Source organism: Sebastes fasciatus, chromosome 16 (genome assembly GCF_043250625.1).
Source record: "Sebastes fasciatus isolate fSebFas1 chromosome 16, fSebFas1.pri, whole genome shotgun sequence".
Classification (NCBI taxonomy): domain Eukaryota; kingdom Metazoa; phylum Chordata; class Actinopteri; order Perciformes; family Sebastidae; genus Sebastes; species Sebastes fasciatus.
This window is the reverse complement of record NC_133810.1, coordinates 6,841,964-6,863,176: the sequence shown is the minus strand read 5'-3', so window position 1 is coordinate 6,863,176 and position 21,213 is coordinate 6,841,964. Positions and strand designations below refer to the sequence as shown.

The window sequence follows — 21,213 nt, the reverse complement described above, 5'->3', positions numbered from 1 at the left end:
AGCCTCTCGAAATGACATCGCAGCTGTTGAAACTGTCCCATTTGAACATGATCTGTTTTGATGTGTTTTCCATGCCCATATTACAGAGTTGACTAAATGTTGCTTTTATCATTTTAAAATTAATTTCAGCACTTTGTCTGTGTTAAAAGTTGGTACTTTGATGCAGAGACGCTTTGATAAACACTTAGAAAGCAATGTTTCCTGGACAAGCCTCATTTGTTGGTGGCATGCATCTCCCTCTGAGGTGTTTTTATATGTTTCCTCCAACACAGCGTTTCAGTGTCAGCAAAGTGTGATCCCTGCTTCCGTTTCCCTGGAGCGCAGTAGTCTGAAGTCTCATTGGAGGTGTTATAGTACATCGTAGCTCCACCTGGTCTGGCTGCGATTCATCTCTGTTTAGTTCATTGGTTAGATCTGATATAAAAATCAACCTAATCAATGCAGCCAGTCTCACTGGTTGCATTTGCTGCAAGCTGATGAGTCTCAAACAGAGACAGAGTTGCAATAGAATGCTATTTCAGCAAAAGGCTTCAGTCACTGCAGGATTATGAATCTGCAGCTATGCTTTGAACTTAATAAACCATAAAAGATGACTGAATTTACCACAACTTATACATCTTAAAATACCTGCATAGACATTTTACATTGGGTAACATGCAAAATTCAAGATGTAAATATCAGCCTCAAAATTCACCCAATAAAAAGAAACTCAAAGTGTTGAGTCTTTACTTTCCTCTTGACCAGCCGTGTTGCTGACAGAACTGGTGAAGCAGATTGATGATGCAGCAGCGGCAGATGTAACATCTACGGAGACATGAAGGTTTTAGACAGACTGGAAGTATGCTTCAAACCAAACGCCTGTCAAATGTCATCCAACAGCATCTGAAACATGCAATCTGACAATCATGTCTACTTTTCTAAAACACTCACGTGTCTGGTGTACATCAGCACACAGGCTGCAGTTGCACTGGATCTTCTCCTGCAGCCGCAACAGAGGACATTAGGGGTTACTAGGACGAGAGCTAAATGGTACATTCCACACTTCCCATTCATTGTCTATGTAGCAGCCGTGCGATGCATTCTGTTAGTGTGGTGGCAAGATTCGAGAGACGGGACATTACGTTGCCACTCCTCATTTGCATAAAGTTGAAGTCTAGGCAATTTTATGCAAATCAGGGACGTCCAGCGTGACTCGCCGCCTCTGGAAACACCTGAGATACTTTTAAACTAACCGTCGTCTATTTAAGATAAAGACAGATTCAGAAACACCATGGCTTATTTCTTGCCTAAAATGTTTTCAGATACATATTTCGGTGAACTATTTTCGTGATACAAAAGAAAAAGGTTTCCAAACGAGCCGCCAATGTTGGTTCCGGTTTGAAAGCTGGGAGCGGCAGCCCACGAGGGAAAGCATTCGTCAAAAAACGCCCCTGCGGACACGTACCATTAAGAGAGGACACCTCAGTTAACTACATTTAAAATAGGTGGAAGTCATAAATTAAAGGTAAAGGTCGTCAAACCATGTTGGTGAATATTCAACCCGGTCTCCCTCCCAACTCGTCAAATAAAGCAGCTCGGTCAGTGCCTGTCGGCGTCTGATACCGACGCATAGAGGCCCCCCTTTAGTGTCTGTACGAGACGCACCGGGCTTTTAACCTACTCCAACGTAAACTCACCTGTCATTATGAGACGCTCAGATCAACTAACGTAGTACAAAGAGCGTGAAACTCTGCGTAGGAAACAAACAAACACAGGACTTTCACCCAGGAGACCGCTGTTCGTGTCCCGTGTGAAACCAAGTAAGTATTTTAACCATGACCTTTTCTTAAACCTAACCAAGTACTTATGATGCGTAAGTAAACCTACATTGGAAGTTTATTTTGAAAGTTTTTTTAGTTGTTATTTATTTGCACAATTATTTGGATATAAAATACGTTAAAATAGGAGAAAACAGTAATTTCAGCGCAGGAGAGAAGAATCCTCCCCCTATTTAAACAAATAAAAATATGACATTATTACTCATCAAAAGCAAAACAAAACAACAACAAAGAAACGGAACATATAACACAAAAAATATCTTTACACACAATACTCACAAGCAAGCATAAACAGTAGTAAAAAAGAGAAAAAACAATCACTCAGAAAAAAGACTGTATGCATGTAACAAGCAGGAACTGACACTTCGACTGACACGTCCAAAACTGGCGCTAGAGGAGTTCCTAGAGCGTCATAGTTTGAAGCGTAGGGCCACTGACCAAGCTGCCGTATATTTCTATATAACTGGGAGTGAGAGCGTGTTTGAATATTTCATCCATACCGAGCCATCACTGGACACTGGGTACTTTGTTAAAACTTTACTTGACTCGTTGCCATACAAAACATTCCCTTTGTAAATAGATGGTGAAGTGCTTTCCAAGTCATACACTGTTGCATTAGGACAGCTGCACAATGATTTCCTCTTGATAGTTTGTCTTTTCTCCACGCCAAAGCTGCCTAAAACACATGATAATAGTCCCGTCCATATCTCCTCTATAGCAGTAGCCATCCTCCCCTCTGAGTGGACCGTCCAGTGTGTGCAGTGGAAAGTGTATTTGTGTGTGTGTTAAGCTTATGTTTATCTCTGCACTGCCTTTGGTTCCCTTTGATTTCCCTTAAGCCTTATGTCTTTTGTCATGTTCTGGTCTTCTGAATGCTTGCTTATGGGTGTCATTTGTTTTCTCCCCCTGCCCCTGCCCCGCTCCCTCCCTGCCTCCTCCCCCATTTCTCCTTTATTTGCATGCTGTTCCTCCTGTTCCACACCTCCCTCCTCAACTGCCATGTCCTCTCCCTGTGTGCTCAGACACTGCGCCCAGCACTGAACCTGCAGCTCATGGTTGGTATCTCTACTTTCCTCTTTATGTCTCTTTTTTTGCTTTAACTTGTATCCTTCCTCTGCAGCATGCTCACTTTTTACTGTTGCACGGTTTGACAGTTGTGCCGGGCTGCCCAGCCTGGAAATGTCAGCTGTGTTGCCTGGTGTCAGTCATTTATTGATCCAACTGACCTGTCTTTTGAGGCCGCAGAGCACCTGTCAAGTACATTTTACTTTTGTTGCATTAATTGTGCCACAGAGATGTTTATATCACTTCCTGTCACTGCACAGAGCCATGCATAGCATAAACAAAAAAAGCTTCTCATTCTCCTCGCCGGAGCTGCGCTTGTGAAGTGGTCGCACCAACTAACCAATTATAGCGTTTCCCTGAAGGTGCCACAGAGGAGTAAAACCCACTCCGAGGCCAAAACTGATTATATCAACAGCATGAGATGATTCTGTGTGGAGGCAAAAAAAAAAAAATGACCTAATTTACTCGTTTTCATTAATTTGAAAGAAGATGATATGCATCATTTTCTCATTTTGCCTAATTTGCATCCCCTTTTTTCATTATTTTGTGGCAGCAGTTTCCTCATTTGTGTGAACAAATTCATGAACGTGTGGTTGCAAACTTTATATTAAGCATGTGCTCAGTTTTACTCCATCAGGACACCTCACTCACCTGCTATAATGGTGTTATTAGCACCATATGGCGTATGAATGACACGGTAATTCGCAAGTCATTTCGCGTGCAATAAGAACGCCGTTCTTGCTCTTGGCGTGTTATATGTACGCCATGTAAACTACAATGCAAACGTAGAATAAAAAGGGAGAAAGACTGCTTACTGTCGGTAGGAAGGGAGATGGAGGGGTCCAACAAACACAGGACTTTCAACCAGGAGACCGGTGTTTGTGTCCCAAAGTGTTGCTGAGTTATTTTGAGGTTATGTTAATGACATTTTGTGACGTGTTTTCTGTGTTTACGCGGTTTACATACGTATTTTACTTAGTTACGTACTTATTTGAAGCCCAACCATGATGTTTTTCATAACCCTAACTAATTGCTTTGTTGCCTAAATATAACTGCGCCCGTTACCGTAGATTTGTTTTGTAGTTTTTCAAATGACATGCGAAAAGAGGCATAAAAATGACACATCAGTCGGGCCGTCGGTGAACGACTGCAGGCCTAGTTTTTGCGGTGTGTCCCGCATCGTCAGCTCTACTCTGCCCGTGTCGGAGGCTTTTAGGCGGCGGAGCTCGTCGGTGAGAGAAATCACTCTGATTGGCTGTTCAGCTTAAGCATAACAGTGCACGAGAAGGAAAAGGGAAGTGAGGAAAGCAAGCCAACGAGTAAAGTCTCATCTCATCTGATCATTCCAATACACAGATATTTTCACAACGACATCTGGAATGAAGGTGAGTGAGAGTGGTGTGAAAATGGTCGGCAGACGCCGCTATGTTTCATGTACGTATCATAACAACAGCTTGTATATCTGCCGTCCTCGGTCTTCCCTTTTTGATTGACGAATACAGACTACCACCGCCTGCTGGTGTGGAGAGTTATTTCATCTCACGCAGGCGCAGGACGTACGTGGTAGTCGGCCGTCGGCTGTAGTCTTTGTTGAGTGTTCAGATGCAGCTTTTTAGCAAAGACACGGGCGATGTGAGGCGTCAGCCTTCATTGACGCTAGTTCTTTGATGTGGGGTTGGTGTGTCTGGACCTTTAAATGCTTTCTCATGACACTCGGAATGTCTTTGTACTGCCATGCTATTTATAGGCCTTCCCATGAGATCAAATTGCAAATTAGGGGCTGTGCAGCAAAAAAATTGGTCATGGGCCCCTATTAACCCTCCGTTTGTGGATATTTAGTTAAACATAATTATATTTAGGAATATGCATCACATAAAGTTTCATATGGGGAGACAAAATAAACACACTAATCAAATTACCACAAAAGAAGAACCATTTAGGGCCGGGGACCTCATAGCAAATACCTATTTTTACCGCCTCGCTCGCCATAAAAAGTTGCATTTACATGATTTTATTGTTTTGTTTCTTTTAGTTTCTTTTCAATAGACGGTCAGATTTTATCAAAATAAAAGATAGGGCCAGATGGGTTCAGGGCTTGCTGAGGCGTGTGAGGTGTAAACAACTTGAGTGTCTTACAGGAATCGGAAGCAGCCATCTTATCTTTTTAAATGATAAAAGTTGATGATTCACACTTACTAAGGGGATCGGTTTAAATGTAGAAGTGGTGGAGACATTTGAGATGGGCTGATTTTTGCTCTTGAATTATTATTTTTTAAATTCAAGGCATGAGTCATAGTACCTCTTGTACTGCAGATTTTACAATTAAATTAGCATTTTAAGCTTGAGTGCATGAGTGAGGGTTTCCATTTCATTTATATAGTCAGAACCCAATCTTATGTGATATTTTTAACAATATGAACCCAAAAACAATTTCAATCACAGAAATAAGCATCTGTATTATACTGATATTTTACTGCATAAGAAATGTTTCATTATGAACTACGTTTAAATGTCACGTGTTAAATATGCCCGGACTTCAGGTGGAACTGTTAGTGAGGAGCAATACGTGAAATATCAAAGACAGATATTTCCATTTGAAGGTGCTTTACCGCACATAGTTTTACATAATGATAACTAGCATCATGGTTACTTATGTTGTGATAAAACAGTGCGTTGGCTTCACATATTGGACCAACACATTCTCACTCCCAACTTGTCAAATACCAACGCTTGGTCAGTGGCCCTACGCTTCAAGCTTTGACGCTCTAGGAACCATCTAGCGTCAGTTTTGTACGTGTCAGGGACGTCGTGTCAGTTTCCACTTGTTACATGCATAGTGTATTTTCAAAATAAACTTCCATGTTCACAGAAAGTTTAGGTTTAGGCAACAAAACCACTTTAGTTAGGGCGTGGTTGGCGTTAACTTGACTGGGAAACGACTCGAGTGTCTTAAGAATGACTAACAAGTCGCGTGACTAAAGACTGACGTGACAAAATAACGTTGAATTTCAAAATAAACTTCCCTGTTTACACAGGAAACGTACAGTTTACGCTTTTTACATGTATTCAGTGTCTTTTCAAAATAAACTTCCAACGTCGGTTTACTTAGTTTTTAGGTTTACTTGCGCAACAAGGTTAGATTTAGGGAAAGATCGTGGTTGAGGAAAAAAGAAAAGAAGTACATCTGTTAAAACTAAGGTAAAACCTCAACGTTGACTTGGTTTCACACGGGACACGAACAGCGGTCTCCTGGGTGAAAGTCCTGTGTTTATTTGACCCGTCCTACTCAGACTTTCTCGCTCTTCATACTACGTCAGTTGATCTAACTTGTGGGTTTACATTGGAGTTAGTTGAAAGCCTGGTGAGTCTCATACAGATGCTAAAAGGGGTCTTGGTGCTTCAGTTATAAGATGCCGAGAGGCACTAACCAAGCATTGGTATTTGACGAGTTGGGAGAGAGAACGGGTTGATTGGACATTATTCTTACCCATCATCATGTAATATCAGAGAGTAGATGATTTGATTAGATTTTAAATAACCATGTTGCATAAATGCAAAAGCAAATAAAAACACATTGCTTATAATGCCTAAAGATAGAAAGTTCATCTTAATATCTCACGTTTCAGAAATATTTATCTAATTTATGCGTGAATGAATGGAATTAATGATATAATCAGCATAAGTTGGCATGTTTAATAAATCACAGCGATGATGGTGGGATATGAGGCAGCTGAAGGGCCTCCTGACATGGTGTTGACTTCCTGTGTCAGACAGACACGCCTGCAGCGGTAGTGAGGCTCTCTGCCTGTAAATGATGTTGGCAGCTTGTATTGGCCGGGCCACAGATGCTTTATTCTCCTATTTGTGAGATCTGTTCTCTACATTTATGAGTTTTTGAATGGTTGCCACAGATGTTAGACTGTATCTCCGTGGTTCATAAGGGCTGAGCTGTGACTTGTTTGTCTTTTTCTCTGGTGCAGTAGTCAAGGGAAAAGTTTAGTGCAGCTAGGGAGGATTCGAAACAGAAAAGAGTCTCTGATTAGAGTCTGGATTTTAAATGTTTCTATTTAATAACACCAGGCAGCAACCTCCTTATCTGAGAAGTGAAGTCAATGCTGAAGTGCCTTAAACTTGCATTCTTTCTAATCAGGAGGCGACTCCTCTGGTTGCTAAAAGAAGTCTGATTGTATAGAAGTCTATGAGAAAATGAGCCTACTTCTCACTTGATTTATTACCTCAGTAAACATTGTAAACATGAGTTTATGACCTCAATTGCTAGTTTCAAGTCTTCTTCAATACAGCATGATGTTCATTTAGTAAATTATGGTCCCATTTAGAGTCAAATAGACCATAAAGCAGGGGATGCTTTAGGACGTGGCTACCTTGTGATTGACAGGTCGCTACCACGGCGTTGTCCGGTCTGGGAGTTGTCATTAGTTAACATTAGTATATCCAGCTGAAATGTGAAAGAGGTCGCTCGTAGTAACGAACCTACAGAAAATGATCAGCTGAATCTGCAGCTCATCTCGGTTTTAGCAAGCTTTACAGTGAGTTTCAGCTCATTGTTTAGCTGTCCGACTGCAACTTTACTGTTCTGGTTCACTCTCACCGCTCCCATAGTGATGTTTTCAGCCGCAGCAGGCAGCTGTTTTCAGAGAAAAAGCTCTATAAACCCACTGTACACTAGCTGCTCAGCATCAAACAGCAGTCAGACACTAGCTGGTGAACATGGTGGAGCATTTAGCAGCTAAAGACACAGATATTTCCCTCAGGAGTTGGCAGAGATCAAAAGAGAGTGAATATTAGACGTAGATTAACCAGGTGGCCTCAAACACAACTTCAAATGAATGATAATGTTGTTCTGTGTCTGCTGGATTTGTGAAGATGCGGCTGTTTGCTAACAAATATCATCTTAAAAGGTGATGATATGTAAATGTTGCGTGGCAAATAAAGTCAGTTATTGCAGGTTTAAGTAAGTTATTAAGTGAAAATGCTAAAGAGTTTTGACAACCTGTCACTTGTTTGACTTTGTTTACATCTTCTGGATGTAAAAGGTGTCAGATCTGAGTATTTAAGACCTAAATATCAAGTGACTCTAACATCTGCTTTATTATAATGTATATCATTTTGATTTGTTAAAAAAAAGAGAAACATTTTTGATATTCAGTTACAGTATTTCTCTCATAAAATATTTGTAAAGGGCAAAAGAACACGGGTTTAAACTAGATGAATGGATTTTCACGGTGGATTGATGGAGATGGGATTTCATTAATATGCATGCACGATTTGGTGAATGAACATTAGTGAAGGGTTCAGGTGTTGTATCGAATATTTAAATATAATTAACACTCACTTATTCCACACGGCTTATGCTGATGTGAAATCAGGCTTTCAGTGGAAATATTAGGCAGTTTGTTTTTCGTACCGAATCATGTTTTGACCCGTGAAAATGCCACACAACAAACACACACACACAACAGAACCTTTAATGCAGATATAACCTTAAATACAAGCTCACGACATATCGATCACATCTTCTACATCAAATTGTTCTCGCTCATTTTTCCCCTTGAAGGTTAAAACGGCTTTGTTCTGAAAATAGCACGGCGCCTTTTTTTTCTCCTCCAGGAGATAAAACCATAAATCCAGCTGCTCCGTAGAGGTTACCAACAATGATCTCACCGTAAGAATGAGAACAGGATGTTTACAAGACACCATTTACTTTAAATGTATTCAAGGTCAGCATTTAGACACATATTTAATTCAAATACAGATCAAGTGTTAGTCCCCTGTTCATTTTAACAACCCAGGGGTGCAAACCAATCTCTCTCGCTTTGCAAAATGAACTATATCACACATGAAATTGCCTTCTCACTGTCTTTTCCTCTATAGAGTAAAGCAGGGGTTCTCAGCCTTTTGAGAAAGGTGATTGTTAAAACATTTCAGAGCTCCACCTTCTCAAATAAATGAGAAAAAAACGTGACAAAAAAAGGAGAAAAATCCACTGTTATGCCACTGTCAGCTGTAATGACCAGAATAAATATTCTGCTTCCTCTCACCCATCACTGCCTGCCATTATGAATCCAAATGTAATGTATTCAGAGTCATATTTCCTCACCACACGCTTTGGAGCTTTTACTTTTTTGTTTCAAAAAACAAATTCATTTTGTGTCACTGCATCCGAGTTAGGTAGCTAACTGTGGCAAAACACGTTTGTCTCATGATGATGTTGACTTGACATTGAAATTATGCATTTTATTTTTACGTTTTTTTATTCATGTGAATTGTTGAGCACATTTAGATATGAAAATGCGACAGCAGACAGACAAATAGTGGAGCATTTAGGAGCTAAAAAGACAAGATATTTCCCCTCAGGAGTTGGTGGAGACCAAAAACAGAGCTAAAAGAGAGAGAATATTGGACTTACAAACAAGTTCATCAAATCAACTTAAAAGGTGATGATATGTCAATGTTGTGCTTGATTCTGCTACCCACGAGTGGCCAAAAGAAATCCGTTATTGCAGATTTAACAAGTTTAAAACACAGGAGAGTCATAAATCTCAATCAAGCACAGTCTGTACGCCCACACAGTCCTGAGGAGAGGTCTCATCATGTGGGTGTCCAGCCTGAATACAATATGGACGTTTGCTCAGTGAGTAGTGAATCACTTTGTTATGACTTGGATTTCAAGCGCTGATTCAATGAATATTGACACTGATGAGTCAGTGACTGGCAATGCAATGGTAATAACATCAATAATAGTATGTCCCCAGAGTCAGGGAGGGTCAGTAGGTGGGCTAGAGGAAGTTATGGAAATATAGAATCAACTCAACAAACTCCAATAATGTCTGTAACAATACTTCATAGCTGTTTAATGTGCCTATAGGGACACATAGGTCTGATACCATGGAAACACAGCTGCAGCTAATGATAATTATATCCAATAAGTTTGAGTAAATAAAGTTAATACATTGCATTATTGAGAGAGTTCTGGCACACTTCATCAAAATAATCAGAGGTGGCTGTGGCTCCAGAGAGAATATAATAAAGTGCTTTTATATAAATAACCCATTAATAATGTTAGCTGTAGCTACAGGGTGAACTCCTACTTTAGCCATGACTATGTTTACATACAATCAATAAACCAGGACGGGAAAAGCGAAACATCAGAGAAAGCATGTACAGTTACCTGGATACTGTAAAACCTGTGTTTACCTGCAGCTGGTCAGTACTACTGTAGTAAAACTCATTTCTTCATGAAGGTAGGATTTACTGCAGGATTGTTGTATTAGACTGCATTAGATTTCCCTCAGACCTAAACCGTAGTACTCTAACTGCGGTAGACTGAGGTTTAGACCTACTTTAGCCTAACTTTAGACCAAGACATTTTTAGGAGACCAAAGCAATTGACTTTCATGAACTGAAACACAGTGAAAGGGTTTAAGTTGTAAGACGCCCAAACTGGACAACGCTGTAGTAGCGACCTGTCAATCCCAAGGTAGCCACGTCCTTAAGCATCCCCTGCTTTATGGTCTATTTGACTCTAAATGGGACCATAATGTACTAAATGAACATCATGCTGTATTGAAGAAGACTTGAAACTAGCGATTGAGACCATAAACTCATGTTTACAATGTTTACTGGGGTAATAAATCAAGTGAGAAGTAGGCTCATTTTCTCATAGACTTCTATACAATCAGACTTCTTTTTGCAACCAGAGGAGTCGCCCCCTGCTGGCTGTTAGAAAGACTGGAAGTATAAGGCACTTCAGCATTGGCTCCACTTTTCAGAACTGGAGATTTTGAGGTGTTTTGGCATCCGATAAGCCTTCAAACTCTCTCTTTCAATTATTCAAACTGGCCTTCCTGGACTGGTTTTCATTTTCTCACCTGTACCTGACACAACATTCCCCCACCAATTGCCGTTTTCAGTCTGAACACCCAGGAACTTTGGACCCTGGGGGCCCCTAGGTTCCCTGTAGTATAAACTCTGTATAAACTGTAGAAATAAACTTTATTTGTGATTATTTTCAGCGAAATCAGTTCAAAAAACGAAGCGCATTTTCATTCAGTGCTCCCTTCAAGTGTCATTTACAATTATGATTAATAATGTGTGTGTCAACGGGGCAATCTCCAAAAATCCCGGCGTATTTGAAAAATGCTAATTCACGTCTATATTTCCGTGCCCCGGTGTGTGACACCAAGCCAGAGCCTGTTAGAAAAGCATCAGCGCTGACCGCCTGGCTCCCCATATCCTCTCAAATGTTGTTGCCATGGTGATGCCCCGCTTGTCGCGACTTAAAGAGAGAGGAAGCTGAGACACTATTGAGCTCGAAGGCACTTCCAGAGATTGTCCATTTCCCTCTAAAATAGGCCAGGTACGGGGGAAGAGGCGCGGAGGGCAGGCGGGAACAAATTAAACATGCGGCAGAGAGAAGAAGAGGCTCTGAGATGAGCTGCCAGCGGACTGGACAAGTGGGTGTTGAAACGTTATGTTCTTATAAATTAAGCTCAGGCTCTGATGCTGAAATGAGAGAGAGAGACCCAGAAACTGGAAAAACTCCAACATAATGACTGATTTTATTATGCATGTGGATAAACACCGCTGCACTTCTGGCTCTCGGAAGCTCTTGTGCTACAAAGTCGTTTTCACTTGTGGGACCTGCGGAGTTAAAGGCGCTCATTCGAAACAAAAACTACAGAAAGAGTTTTGTAAATGCTCACACAACACAATGAGCTGAAGCTGTACCAACTCATAGAGTAAAGGAACAAACAAGTTGATTACAAAGCTTTTCTAACTTACTTACCAAAACACAGCAAAACCACCTTAAACATGCGTAAACCACACTTGAGCACGTGTTATTTCGGGATGTCAATGACCTGAAGAGGATTCCACCACAAATTATACATGGTGAGGTTAGTAACTAGAATAAAAAATGCTTTAAAAAGAGATTTAGTATTTATCCGCCAGAGTGTGAAGCTTCAAAACCGCATTTAGACCATTGTGAATGGTATTAAAAGTGAAACTATTAAATATAAAGCAAAGTTTGCAGACTTCTTCTGGTGGCTTTAAGAACATTATCAAGACCTTTGCACACCAAGTCCGTATTTTTTGTCCAAGATTGACGCACGTTTAAGAATAAATACAACCTTACTTTGTGTCAAACACGTTGGCACGGAACAGGTTTGATTTTCTGCGTTTTTTTTCTCAACCTGTCAGATCTGTTTGACCACTCAGAGCCACCGTAAATTCAAACGTCATCATTCAAAATGGCATCTGATAAACTGATTCACTACGTTAATTTGTCTCCCAGCACAAAGAACTTTATGATAAAGAAATAAAAGAATACCGAGATGTGAAATTTAAAGATAGATTGTGACAGATTGTAATCGGGGATGATTGCAAAACAAATGATGTATGAAGGATTAGACAGTAGTGATTGTGCTCTATGCAGCTAAATGATAGCTTCTTGCTAATGTCGTTAATTCATTAGCCTTGTTTTGGACTAGCGCTATCCATTTCACCCATGTAGTAAATTAATTTTGTCTTGCATTGCGAATTTTTGCAGCGAATAGAATATTTAAAATGCGTTGTACTCAGTTAGCAAAGTTTTGATGTTTTATCCAATGACGGATTACAAAAACGCATCCGAAAAATACGGATGTATAATACTGATACAGTGTGCAAAGAGGGATTATGCATTGAGGGATTGATGACTACTGAACCTCAGTGTTTGTAATATTCTTGCAGTATAATAGTACAAATCCTAATCAGAGTGTGTTCCAATAACATACAAAATACTGTAAAGTATGCACTGTTTAGTTTTGTTAATAGTGCACTACTTTGGCAGTGGCATAGCACAGTAAACCATGCTTGCACCAACATGAGTCATCTCATTTTGGAGCATTTCAAAGATAAAACTTCCAAAGCAGCCAGTAAAAATGGTTCCACAGGTATGTGCGTTTCTGAGCTGGAGCTATCGAGCCACCGTCCACTATTTTTGTCAGTTTTGTCCAGCTGCACTGTGGGACAATAGTGGCCATCAACACCCCAGTCAATAATCAGGGCTTTGCTTTGTGGAGGATTTTACCTGCATGAGGTAGATTAACTCTCTGTAGCTTGTTTCTGAAAACGCCCGTGGTCCACCGTTCAGAGCCAGCAGTTTGGTGTTGGATGTTCAAGCAGCATTTGCTCTCCTCATCTCCCTTCCTTCTCCTCACTCTTAATGAAAGGGCATGCTGGTGGAAGATGTCAGCTGCTGTAGCTGATGGTGAGCTGCACTGACTAATTTCCCATCCGGAGAGGTGAGCGCGTCTGGAAAGGACACACCTGCCAACACGGCTGTCAGCAAGCGTGTGAAAGTAGTGGGGATAATTGAGCCGCGCCCGGAGATCTAATAGTGGAGAGGAATAGGCCTACAGCACTATAATGGCCACCTTGCTCACAGCAGGACTCTGGCAGGTGAAGCACGGGACCTTTCTCTTTAATCCAAGGACTCAGCTGTCACATTTGAATGTCACTAAAGAGACGAGCCATTCATTAAATGACAAGGCCACAATGCACCAGATTACCATCAGGTATTGATGTGCAACAAATGTAGGGATTGTTTCTTCAGACTCTTGACTACACGGGGCAGACAACATAGGAAAGTACTTTTTAGAGGAGAAGTAATGCGTAGGTTCATGCATGGTTTAGCATGGAAACGATTGGGAAAGACGTACGTTTGAAGATTTGGCCAACTTCCAAATGCTGTCCGTTTGACTTGAAGACGGAGTCCTTGCAGCGCTCAGAGACAGCCGTGCACAGGTGATGTTGGGCGGACTGACTATCAAAGGGACAGATGGCATTGCCAACATCACTGACTGCCTGACATACTGGTAGGTTAAAGGGACACAGTGGCAGGTTTTTGACAGCCAGAGCGTTAGTTTGATGGTTGTGTGCATACAAAATCATTTTTTTGGTTTGATGGTGATGAAATACTTTTGGCCTCGGTTGAACCTGGAAGCCGGTGAAATTGATTTATGCAATTAGCATGAAAAAAGTCCCCTTTCTTCTCAGAGTAATAACTCAAAGAGCAGCCCTGTCTACTGAAAATTACGTTCCAATACAACAAAACTGCATTGTGAATTACTATACCTTTCAAGTGTTGCGGATTATGTTTGTTTTTGATGTATCACAAATGGGCAAATAGGCCTACGTTTGTAACGATAGCATAGGGAGGAGGTTAGGGTGGATTAGTCAAACACAGGACTTTTAACCCAGGAGGCCGCTGTTGGTGTCCCGTGTGAAACTACAAGTCAACGTTCACTCAACGTTCAACGTTCGTCAGGTGGAATCAGAGGAACCTACTCCATCCAGTGATAAAGTAGCAGATTCTCTGATTTCAATCGAGGATAAACACCCATAAAGCTGCTTAGAAATCATATAAAACGATGCTCCTTAAAACTTCCAGGCTGTTCTCGTACATAGTCTGTAGCTATACTTACAAAACGTAATGCACTGTAATTCCTATATATCCGAGAAAATCAATGTTATGCTCACACAATCGTGAATCAGGAAGTTTTAAGAGCAATAAACTCTGCTTAGGGAGGAGGTCGGGGTGGATGGGTGGGTCAAAAAATATCGGACTTTCCAGCCCTTTCCTCATTATCATTGCGTCAAATACCGAGGCTTTGTCACGGCTGTCAGTGTTCGGTAGCGCCGCACAATGCATGCTTTAGCACCACACCGGGCTTTCCATTAACTACAATGTAAACTCATCTGAGGCAACAGAGACAGTGCGCCGGAAATGACTGTGGTGACGTAGTTTAAAGAGGACCAACAAACACAAGGCTTTCATCCAGGAGGCCGCTGTTCGTGTCCCGTGTTAAATCAGAAGACGACGTTGAATTATTTGTCAAGTAACTCCCGTAATGAAGTAACGCCACTTCTGCAGTTAACTAAGTAGTTTTGTTGCCTAAATCTATGATAATATTTCAAACGCAGTTATTTTAAACCCAAACCACAATCTTTTCCTAAGCCTCACTAAGTAGTTTTGTTGCCTAAACTTAACCAAGTTGTTTCCTGTGAAGTTTATTTTGAAAAGACTGTATGCATGTAAGGTGCGGATATTAAAACATGTTGCTGGATATTCATAGGAGAACACACGAAAAATCAAGAATACGTTTTCATAAGATATCATACGCACCGTTGTATGAGGATACGTTGAAACTTCAGGCTCGCCCTTTGCCTTACATTTAGATATTTTCTTCAGTATCAGTTACAGTGCAAACAGGACGTCCTGGCAGCTAATTCAGCATGACTCTCCATAATAAACCTTTAACCAACATGTAAAGAAATACTTTTGTATTTTGTATTTCCAACAGTAACACTCTCCTCTATCCTTTTATATTTAGATGTTTGTAGTGTGTTGAAAACCTGCAGAGAAAAAACCCACCCAATACACAGTTATATACAAGTTTCATAAAGGCGTTTTCATGTACAGTATCAGCAAACATGACATTTCAGAGTAACCTATTCTGAAAATATCAATACCTGACATGCCATGCTAAGACTTTAATAAGAGAGTGAAAACACAGCAAATACAGAAAAGGGTTGAGAGATGATTTTTTTTTGCTCGATATACTCTGCAGCATTTGCACAGAAGCTGTATTTCCTGAGTCCACGCTGGTCAACAGATACGTGGAATGTCTGAAAGGCTTCTGAAATAGAAAGACAGGATTTTTTGGATTCTCTTAGGAGGGCAGAGATGTCAATGGGGTGGTACTCCTGGGTCACTGTGGAAATAGAGAGTTTTCAACTTGTTTACCACATTCACTGCATCGGGATTTTAAGTGGAAGTACGTTTCACCCCTTTAGACGACGTTTGTAGCTCCGATTTAGTTATGAGAAGTCCATTATGGACGTCTACATCAGTACCGCTATGGGATCCCTTTGTTTCAGATATGTGTGCACACACAGAGATAGATGTGTTGGTATTTTGAGTCTGCTAGTCAGTGGCTTGAGCCCGCCTTCGGGGCTCTCTTCAAATGAAGCACATATGCCGCATTAATTAGTTTCCGACTCACAGACGAGTATGGCAGGTGACAAACACCTCTTCCTCCTCTCGTAACTCACCTCCTGCTGAAAGTTAAGTGAACCTCTGAGCTTCCGTCTGGCTTTCGCATGATGAAATAGACGTGAAGTATTGAAATAGACAGGGGAGTGTAATCAGGAGTGATTTTTCTCCTCACCTGTGAAATCTGATGTTTTTAATCAGTCTGAACATCATAAGCTGCCTGTAGTTAAAAATATATATATATATAAGCAGGTCAACAAGTGGGACACCTTTTTATGTGCCTTGTTTCGTTGTAGAGTCGCACCTTTGGGGCCCAAAGTTCAGCCGCTCCACTGGCAGCTGACCAACAGATCTCTAGTCATAAAGAGCCAGCCAAATGGCGTGTGGATGACATGGTAATTCGCAAGTCATTTTGCGTGCAATAACAACGCGGTTCTTGCTTTTGGCGTGTCATTTGCACGCCATGTAGTCTGTATTGACTGCAATGTAAACGCATCTATGACTATGCTACACTCTAAGAGCTCTAATTGATATTATTGTGCCGTCTAATTCTATTATGATCTATATCATTTCTAATGTCTGTGATTTTATTAAAACTGCGTGCATCAGGCCACCAGATGCACAGAAACTATCTGTCAGTCATCCCCGTCTGTCGCCCCGTTCTATAACATTAACACCTGCAGCCTCTCACCAACTGCTGCCACATTATCTCTCACAAGCCTTTTTACAGACCTCTTCCTATAATGTTGCATATTACCAACAGTAATTATATACATATAAAATGACAATAAACATCAGTGTTATTGCCGACAAAAAAAAAACTATTACACTGTTCATGTAATGTGGTGAACCCACTGACTGACTATTACTGTCTGCATAAACTGCCTCAATTAGCCCACAATTTGTTGCCTTGGGTTGATGGGCATAGCCATTTAACGGTAAAACATTCCTCAGATACCATGCATTATGTGCATATGCCTATTGATTTATATTATAATTGTTTTTTAGATAATAATAATCATAATTTGGTTGATACTTTGAGCTCCAGGCAGGCAGACACAACAGGTGGTGAGCTGGAGGCTGGCGTTATTCCTCACAAGTTTCAGTTGCAAAATAGGATCCCGAGGCATGCATGTTCCTTGCCTTTTTTGAATGCTCTTATTATAATTTGCATTTAGTCTCAGTGTTGCCATGACAGCAACTAAGTCTCGCAACTTTCATCTGACACAGTTGTACTGTTTTTGTTTAGCTTGGCTGGGCCAGTGTTGGCATGCAGGACGGCAGGGCAGAGGGAAGAAAACTCAATTATGACTGGAGTAAGGCAAACAGGTCTCACCGGAAGGCGTATAAATACCACGACATTACACGGACATTCTGCGTGACACAAGTATGCGTTTTAGCCTTTTTGCGTGTCATTTGTAAACCGCTTTTCGTGTGGCATTTGTACGCCGCACTACTAAACTATGGTAATGTCTGCTGTTATGTTTAGGCAACAAAACCACTTAGTTAGGTTTAGGAAAAACATCATGGTTGAGCTTGAAATAAAATACATACAGAAACAATGTAACACAACTACGGAAAAAACAACACAAACGTCACTAAAAATAAAATTGATTATTAATCGCCAGTGCAAAAGTAGCACCGTCTTCTCTCTTTCCCTCTCAATAAACAACACCCTGAGTATTTTGTGTAAATAGGACGAACCCAGTCGTGGAGATCATCCGTTGTCACTCGGCTCTGATACAACTCCCGGCTATAATGTGAGCCGCAGATTTTCTTTTCTCTTTTTTTTTTTTTTGTCCTGACACCATCCATGCATGTAAGCTGGTCTGAATTTCCTTTGAGGTGAGGCTTGGATAAGAGGCCGACACCATGCACTCAGCCCCGTTAACGGATTTCATTATCACTGCCGCTTTTTGTCAGCGTTGCTACACCTGGCGGAGATTGTGCCACAACACTGCTCCTCAAAGACGGCCAAAATAGCATGACAAAGCAGGCAGCACGATAACAAAGAAAATATTCTGCTAGGCCTCCATCTTTACATAATTGCTGAACTCTTTTTTTTTTTTCTCTCTTGGCTTTGCAGCCACTTTGTGCAACTAAGGTCAAACCTCACAGAGTCCTTTGGTTTGCTTTTGAATCACCACGCTGTGCTGCTTCAGTAAGAATGAAGACCACTCTGATGTGGAACAACCTCTTTTAACACACACTGCTTGTTACTCTCTTATTTAAGTAGCTGTGATTAAACTATTATATGAAATTTCAATTACAATAGTCCTTTTGAGACTTCCTGACATTGTTTACATACATCCTGGTTTTCTCTGGTGGCAGCCGGTCTTTATGCACAGTATGTGTGCGAGCATGCAGAGGAGTTGTCTACAGTCTAAAGTGGCACAGCAGAATTCATCTGCTTGTCCTTGCAGAAGGAGCAGTGTTGGACTCTTAGTGACGCAGTGACTACTTGCAGGTCACGCAGTGGCAATCATTGGTTATGGCTAGAACTGGTGCAACACATTCTCACTCCCAACTCGTCAAATACCAACGCCTGGTCAGTGACCCTACACTTCAAATGATAGTATGATGCTCTAGGTTTGCCTCTTGCGTCTGTTTTTTGGACGTGTCAGGGGCCGTGTGTCAGTTTCTGCTCATTACATACCAACACATACTCATCCCATCTCGTCACATATGGCCGCTTTATCACGCCCCTTGGCGTCAATGTGACTTCACGTTGTGAACATGGGACATGAACGAACAGCTGATTGTAAAGTGAAACGTAACGCAGAGGACACAAACAGCAGTCGCCTGGAAGAAAGCCTTGTGTTTGTTGGACCCGTCCACCTCCCCTCCTGCCTGTGTTTCATATCGAACGCCGACGGCCGTGACAAAGCGTCGGTATTTGACGCCCTGGGAATGAGCGAAGTATTGCCAAACTAAAAGTTGTGGATGGTTTGAGTTTTAGCGCGGCCAACGAGTACAAACACACCAAAGTCACACAATAACACAAACAAAGTAACCAGTCGAGGCATCAGTAGACCAGCAACACCGTGTTCTCCGAGGTAAAATTACTGTTTTTTTCAATGGAGTCTGGTTGCTTTGGCGTGAGCATAGATAACGGCTCCGCAGCCAGTGAGTAAACTGAGTCCTGTGACACGCTGACCTATGTTACAAAGAATTTCTTTCCACCTGAAACACATGAATGCGCCTCCCGGCTGCAGAAAAATGTGATTGTTGTGGCGAGCCGCACCTGAAAGCAACTCAAGGCATAAAAACAAGGAGGAAAACTTCCTGGTTAAGGCTTTAACAGTAGCAACAAGTAGTTTGACTTGATAAACATAACCAGAGCATAGAGGTGACGGATTAGAAAATACTCATATGAAGGTTGTTTTTGAAAAGCAACAACCTATTTTGTATTTTAAGACTGAGGGCTCACGGTGTTCCCTGCATGCAAACTAGTGAAACATTAAAGTCTGCAGACTGAAGCTGCAACTCAGACCAACTCTTCTTTCATTTGTTGCTTTATGTTAATAGGTAGAGCCAGTGAGGTAAGCTGTGAAAGGTTTGTGTAAACAGATCATCTCTGTGTTCGACCTTGACCACAGAATGTGCTCCAGTCTGTTTACTGCATGTATGTAAATGTAGCCATTGTCTCCGGCTCTTTTTCCAGGATTAGCCCCTCATTTCCTTGGCACAGTTCCGTCCTTCACCCAGGGATGTCTCCGCTGTGTACACAGATCTACACAAAGCCCCCGATGTCATTTCACTGATACTATTCTGTCTCACAACACCAGGATACACACTGGCTCCTCTGTTGTTATTATTATCACTAGAACAGGAGCAGAGGAGGAGGCGCAGGACTCGAGTTAGGGAGGAGATTTAATCGAGGCCTTGCATTTCTGTCACTTTGACATTGATGAGATGTTTCTCTTTGAATCAGTTAAACACAGTTTTGAGGATGAATGTATCTAAAACTAATTGTAAGTCCGCAATTATGACTTTATTTCTGTTAACTAATTATTGTTTTCATTATCGATTAATCTGCAGATTATTTTCTAGATTAATCAATTAATCGTTTGGTCTCTAAAATGTCAGAAAATAGTGAAAAATGTCCATCCTAGTTTCTCAAAGTCCATGGTGATATCTTTAAATGTCTGTTTAAAAAAACAAAGAAGCTGAAATCAGCATTTGCTGCAATTTTTGCATGAAAAATTACCCCTTCCCATTCTGCCCTCAATAAATTGTGAAAGTATATAAGAGCATAGAACATGATGATAGAAGTATGTGATGTCCATTCCCATGCTCTATTATGTCTCATAAGTTGCTGCAGCAATTTGGGGGTTGATTTGGTGCACATTTTAACCATTTTCTACCACTTGAGAATTGATAAAGATGATGAATAATCCCTCCAAAATACCACATTAAGACACCAAGACCCTGAGGAACACCATAGAAAAAGCCATGCTGTGATTTGGTTTCAAAAACTTTTGACATTTGGAGATTTCTGCAAGAATTGCATTTTTTGGCAATTGGATGGCGAACACTTTGATTGTGTAAAATGCTCAGAAACCCCCTTATTGTCAGTCTAGCTAGGAAAGCCATCCATCCTCTGAATGGTCTAGGTCTCTAGTTTGTGGCTATAAAGCTTCATGAGGCTGTGATTATCCTAGAGGTCACCACAGGTCATTTTATACAGTGGAGTCAAGTTTTTTTTAAATGGTCTCACTATAATGAAATGTCTACTATGGGGACTAACATCATCACACATGAATACAGTTGGGCTCATTGGATCCACAAGACTCTCAGCTTTACAGTGATACTCAATTTATGTAATTACAAGACTGTTTCGGGACCTCAGTATGCAGAAATATTGTTCTAAAAATATACATAATTTTTTTAAATAGGTGAGAATAACACATTTATACTGCATGCAAGAAAATGCATGTTTTTTTTCCCCCCAAACTGCATGTGATTATCATAAAATGGACATGTCTGTAAAGGGGAGACTCGTGGGTACCCATAGAACCCATTTTCATTCACATATCTTGAGGTCAGAGGTCAAGGGACCCCTTTAAAAATCGGCATGACAGTTTTTCCTCACCAAAAATCAACATAAATTTGTAGCATTGTTTAGCATTCTTCCCGACAAACTAGTATGACATGGTTGGTACCAATGGATTCCTTAGGTTTTCTTATTTCATATGATACCAGTACCTTCACTCTAGCTTGAAAATGGATGGAGTTTTAAGGGGTTAACGATTAATCAATTATTATTTAGTT

At 40.9% G+C, this 21,213-nt stretch overlaps 1 protein-coding gene across 5 annotated transcripts in view; it reads left to right on the top strand.

Annotated features, from left to right (window-relative positions):
* Positions 1-21,213, top strand: part of cadm1a (cell adhesion molecule 1a) — a 420,394-nt gene that overhangs the window by 379,725 nt on the left and 19,456 nt on the right. For 3 of the 5 annotated variants that reach the window (XM_074609886.1, XM_074609888.1, XM_074609885.1), the window contains one exon: positions 2,840-2,872. The exons of the other annotated variants lie outside the window; for them this stretch is intronic. In XM_074609886.1, coding sequence (XP_074465987.1) covers positions 2,840-2,872 — 33 coding nt within the window. The remainder of the gene's footprint in view (positions 1-2,839; positions 2,873-21,213) is intronic. 5 annotated transcript variants of the gene reach the window in all.